The sequence below is a fragment of the Capsicum annuum genome, chromosome 7 (assembly GCF_002878395.1).
Source record: "Capsicum annuum cultivar UCD-10X-F1 chromosome 7, UCD10Xv1.1, whole genome shotgun sequence".
Taxonomy (NCBI): Eukaryota; Viridiplantae; Streptophyta; class Magnoliopsida; order Solanales; family Solanaceae; genus Capsicum; species Capsicum annuum.
In genome coordinates, this window is record NC_061117.1 from 200080761 (window position 1) to 200086312 (window position 5552).

The 5552-nt window shown below is 29.3% G+C and overlaps 1 protein-coding gene across 1 annotated transcript; it reads left to right on the forward strand.

Annotated features, from left to right (window-relative positions):
- Window positions 1–3808: 3808 nt before the first annotated feature.
- LOC107877293 (ubiquitin-conjugating enzyme E2 variant 1D) lies at window positions 3809–4759 on the forward strand. Its single transcript, XM_016723973.2, has one exon. The coding sequence runs from the start codon at window positions 4177–4179 to the stop codon at window positions 4576–4578; it is 402 nt and encodes a 133-aa protein (XP_016579459.2). The 5' UTR covers window positions 3809–4176; the 3' UTR covers window positions 4579–4759.
- Window positions 4760–5552: the final 793 nt, after the last annotated feature.

Here is a 5552-nt window from a genome sequence, read left to right on the forward strand (position 1 = left end):
ATATATATTCTATCTATCTATCTATATACTATTTAATATATTAAAAGTATGAAGGAACTTAAAAATGCGGTTTAAATTTTTTGCCCTTCGTTAAAAGTTTTTGCTTTAGACAAAATCATCTTTTCACTATTTTTTTCTAATACTTAAAATTTGAAAATTAATTAAATATATTTATGGTAAAACCTTTCCTTAGCAGAAGTGATCACAATCAATGACAACTAATATTTTTTTTCAAAAGAGAATTCTAAATCAACTAAATTTATCACAATTAATATTTTTTTCAAAAGAAAATTCTAAATTAACTAAATTTGATTTTAAAAAGATTTAAAAAATCTATAATCTGCATCTACATCTACAATATATTAAATTCATTAACCACTTGAAACTTCTGATCGTAAAATATATATGTGTTTACAATAAAATATATATTTTGAACTTTTTATACTTCATTAAAAACCTTCATAATAGATAAAATCATCTAATTTTAAATAATCAAAAGTTGCACGTGCGAGACACCTGCGGCTAAACTAGTTCTATTGAATAAGCTCGATATGATTTGGTAATTTTTAGTTTAGTTTTGATTTATGTGGTATGAAAGGCCAATAGTTATGTTTCCTTCGACTTTAACTAAATATTATATACAGTGGAGAATTATGACTTTAACAATTTGTAAAACTTTTGATGATTGAAATGAACGAATTTAGTATCAGCAGTAAAACACACACATGTTTAAGTAATTTGTATTGTATATTGCTAGTTGTAATTAAGTATTTAATTTATATATAGTAATAAAGATTGTAAGCTTGTTCCGAAGAATTTTATGATCATTTATTAGTTTATATACAGATAAATTAAATTATTTTCTGTATAGTAATATAATATATATGGATCATATATGTAATTAAGTATTGCGTTACAATATTCAATATTTGATATTCTTTTTGTAATTTTGAATATTATACTGAATTACCAAAATTACTAAAAAATGATCACCAACAATCTCATCAAATATCATAATTGAAGTGTTGAAATTTAACAAAGTATTAAAAGCCAGAACTAGTTCCGTAAAAAAACAATTAACTTTACACAACATTTCAACAACTACAATTAATCTCTAGTCACTGGAATCATCAAATGTAACTCTAATGATGATTTTCAAGAACAAATACAAAATGAAACTTAAAGCAAAACAACATTGGACAAATTAGGCTTATCACAATGGACCACATTATATATTGTCAAGGCAAAAAATTATTTGAAAATGATCCAAAGGGAAGAGTGGGTGACAAAGTTGAGCATGATTGATCAGTAGTCCCTTTAATTCAACTTTTTTAACAAGTCCAATACAGAACAAGGCAAATATACTACTGTAGCTATTGATATATCAAAGTCACCTTCCACTTTTTACATTACATGTGCTAAGAAATGAAAGAAGATTCCACCTTGGAATATCATATATACTTACAATGGAGAATGCATTGATTGCTTCAATCATAGGAGTAGCTTTGTCCTTTACCATAATTGTTTATTCCAATACTACAGTATCATTTTTTTTCCTCATAGAATAATAGAAATAATAATTTCAAAAAAAAAAAAAAAGAAATTAAAAGAAACACGCCAAAAGTGTGTTTTATCAAGTGATTTTATCGTCTACGAGAACAGTTCAATGGTGAAGACATTGCAATTGGAATCGGAGTATTATGAATTCAAATCTTTGTCTTGAACTTTTTTTTTGTTAATCATCTGATTTTAAAAATTCGACAATCCAATTAATTCGTTGTGATTAAAATACTAGGAGTAATTTTATGCAGTTCTTTGTGGATTAGTGATCTTTTGTGCTATTCTTTGTGGGAGCACTACTAAAGTTTTGTTTTCCTGCAAGATATAATTAACTTTTTTAAGTGCCTCTTAAGAATTTCTTCTTGAAAATAAGATCAATGGAATAAAAACTAAGAATAAAGAAATGGTAACAATTAACAAATTCTACTTCACATCCCAACAACTATCTATCTAGTAAAATTTCACAAGTGTACGGAGAGTGATATATATGCAATTGTATTCCTAATCCTCATCTCGAGAGAAAGTATTACACCATAATGAGGGGTTAAAAAAACAAAAAATTGGACCAAGGCACAATCTGAGAGTGTAGTTTTGTGTCATGCAATGATGCAAATGACACATTTGGAACTTTATATTGCATAAAGTTAGGGTGGGCCATGGATAGTTAGACTTGGGGCTCATTTGATTGGGAAACACAATATCCTAGGATTATTATCTCACTTTTAATGTAGGATAAAAATAATATTATAATTACAAAATAATTAATCGTGTGATTGGACCAAGGCACAATTTGAGAGAGTGGTTGTGTCATACAATGGTACAAGAAAAAAAAATATCTATTAAGTGTTTTTTATTAAATATTCATTACTTTTAACTGTACTTTTTATTTATTATCTAAATATTTTATATTTATAAAATATTTACCATCTATAGTAATTGTACTATGTAATTGAAATAAATTATGTATACAATATAGATATATTAGATGTGTAATTAAATATATTAGTTTATACGTACGTGTGCTGCACGAATGTCTCTGCTCACGTTTAAATTTAAGATAACAATAATATTTAACACAATAAAAAATTAGCCAAAAATATGAACCATATTCGTGGTACAAATATTTTTCTTATTTTTATTATTTTATATTTAAAATTATTTTTTATTTTTAAAATCAAATCTTTACAAAATCTTTGATTACATGTAATTACTTACGTACTTTATAAACTTTTAAAAACTTTGTACTTCTTTTTCTTATTTTAAAGTTTTTATATTTATTTCAAGATTCTTCAAATCATCTTAAAATAAAATTTAGTTGATTTAAAAATTTTTAAACTAAAGGAAAAAGTATTAGTTATCATTAATTCTGACAACTTCTAATAAGAAAAAGTTTTACTATAACTATTTATTTAATTTTCAACTTTTAAATATTAGAAAAATAGTGAAAAAATGATTTCGTCTGAAGAAGTAACTTTTAATAAATGACAAAAAATTCAAACAACATTTTTAAGGTCCTTCACACTTTTAATTTAGTATAGATATAGATAGATTATACTTTTATTGCTAAAAACATAAACTATTTATCAAAAAACGAATTACGCATGCAATATAGATGTATTACACTATGTATTAAAAGTGAATTATATAAATAATATAGATGTATAATAAGTGTTTTATGCATTATGCTTGTTTTGGTAAAAATCAACACTAAGTATTAAAAGTGAATTATGCATGTATTAATATTATATAACTATAAATGATAAATATTTTCTAAATATTATAAAGACAAAAAACATCTTCCCCGCTGAACTTGTCCTCCAAACTCACTTTAGCACTTAAACTTAACTTCCGTTTATTTACCCCTTTAACATCTTTAAAGTGAATTATTTTCACCCCTCAAGACCGAATATCACTCTCACAACGGAGAATGTGTTACACTCGCCTACATATCAATGTCACATCAACGTCACGTCGGAGCCATGTAAGAAGTTCAATTTTTCTAAAAAAAAATTAGTCCCCCACACTTTATTTTTATTTTTCTTTTAAATAAAAAATATATATTTACTATTATATATATATTAAATAAAAAAGGCACCCCCCACCCCCATTTTCTTTCTTCTTCACCCACCCCACCCCCCCCCCCCCCCCCCCTCCACCCCCCCCCCCCCCCCCCTTTTCTATTTTCTTCAAACCACCCCACTTCTCTCCTCACCTCTATTTGGTATCTTCTTCAAACTTAAAGCATATTACCAATTCAAGAAACAACAATTCAAGAAACACCAATTATTCCTTCATCAAACCACCAATTCAAGAAACTCAAATTTCAGGCACAACTTTACAACATCATTAGAAAACTCCAATAATCAATTTAGACATCAATCATGAATTCAACAAACTCATTTTTTTTGTTTTCAAGCTTCAACAATGGCGGATACAAAATTAAACTAGCAAAATTCATACCAATCAAACTCAAAATTCAAGTACAACTTCACATCATCATCAGAAAATCCCAATAATCAATTTGAACATCAACCAAAAATTCGACAAACTCATTTGAAAATAATCGATCTCTGCACAAATCCCAAGAAAACCCTTTTTGAAAATAATCAATCAGCTATGACTCTCGATTCAGGAGGAGGATCCAGTTTTGTGGTCCCTCGGAATTTCAGATTACTTGAGGAACTCGAACGTGGTGAAAAGGGTGTTGGTGATGGTACAGTGAGCTATGGGATGGATGATGGAGATGATATCTACATGCGTTCCTGGACTGGCACCATTATTGGTCCACACAATTATGTTCATGAAGGGCGTATTTATCAGTTGAAGCTATTCTATAACAAAGGTTATCCAGAGAAGCCTCCAAGTGTCCAATTCCATTCTCGAATTAACATAACATGTGTCAACCACGAGACTGGAGTGGTGGAACCAAAAAAGTTTGGTGTACTTGCAAATTGGCAGAGAGAGTACTTCGTGGAAGAAAATGGGGATCGAAAATTAATGGTTGAAGAAAATGGGTGAGGTTGTTATTGAAGGAATTGATGGTTGAAGAAAATGAGTGAGGTTGTCAATGGAGAAATTAATGGTTGAAGAAAATGGATGAGGTTATTGACGGAGGAATTGATAGTTTAAAGAAAATGAGTATTGTTGTTCTTGATCAATTGGAGAAGAAAAGAGTGTGGGGGTGTGGGTTGGCGTGAGGTGGGGGGGGGGGATTGAAGAAGAAGGGTGTCTTTTTTTTAATATATATTAAAATAAAAAGTGGGACCATATCAATTTTTAAATAAAAACACGCCTTTTTTTTTTTTAAATTTCACGTCAGAATTAGAGGTGTATATAATCACTTTAAAGATGTTAAGGGGGGTAAATAAATAAAAGTTTAGTTTAAGTATTAAAGTGAGTTGAGCGGATAAATTCGGAGGAGGGGAGGGAGATGTCTTTTCTCTATTATATATTTAGGTAAGTTTCTCATGATATGTTTCGGGATGGGCCATGCATGGCAAATAATGAGTTGGGCTGGTCATGGAATGCTATAAGCTGGGGTGGGAGCCTACCATGGATGGAATGTTTCCAAATAATAGTTGGACTGAGCCATAGATGGAATGTTTTCCAAAATAATGAGTTGGGCTGGGATTTGTTTGTTACCAATTTGTATTCTCTGTGTAATTGTGAAAGTTGTTGGTAAGTTTGGACTAAAATTTCTGAACATCCTAGAATACAATGACAAACGACGGTGGAAGAATTACTTAAATCTACACCTTAACTTACTATTATTATCTAAAATTTTAATCTTTTAAAATAATTACAAAAATTCTAAATTTCACTTAGGAGGGCGATACCTCACTTAAGGTCGTGATACATCACAGGACCGGCTAAGTAATGTATCACAATCATTATTGGACCGGCTAAGTAATGTATTCGCCCCTAAGTAATGTATCGCGACCATCACTGGACCAGTTAAGTATTGTATCATGACCAAAGTAATGTATCGAGAT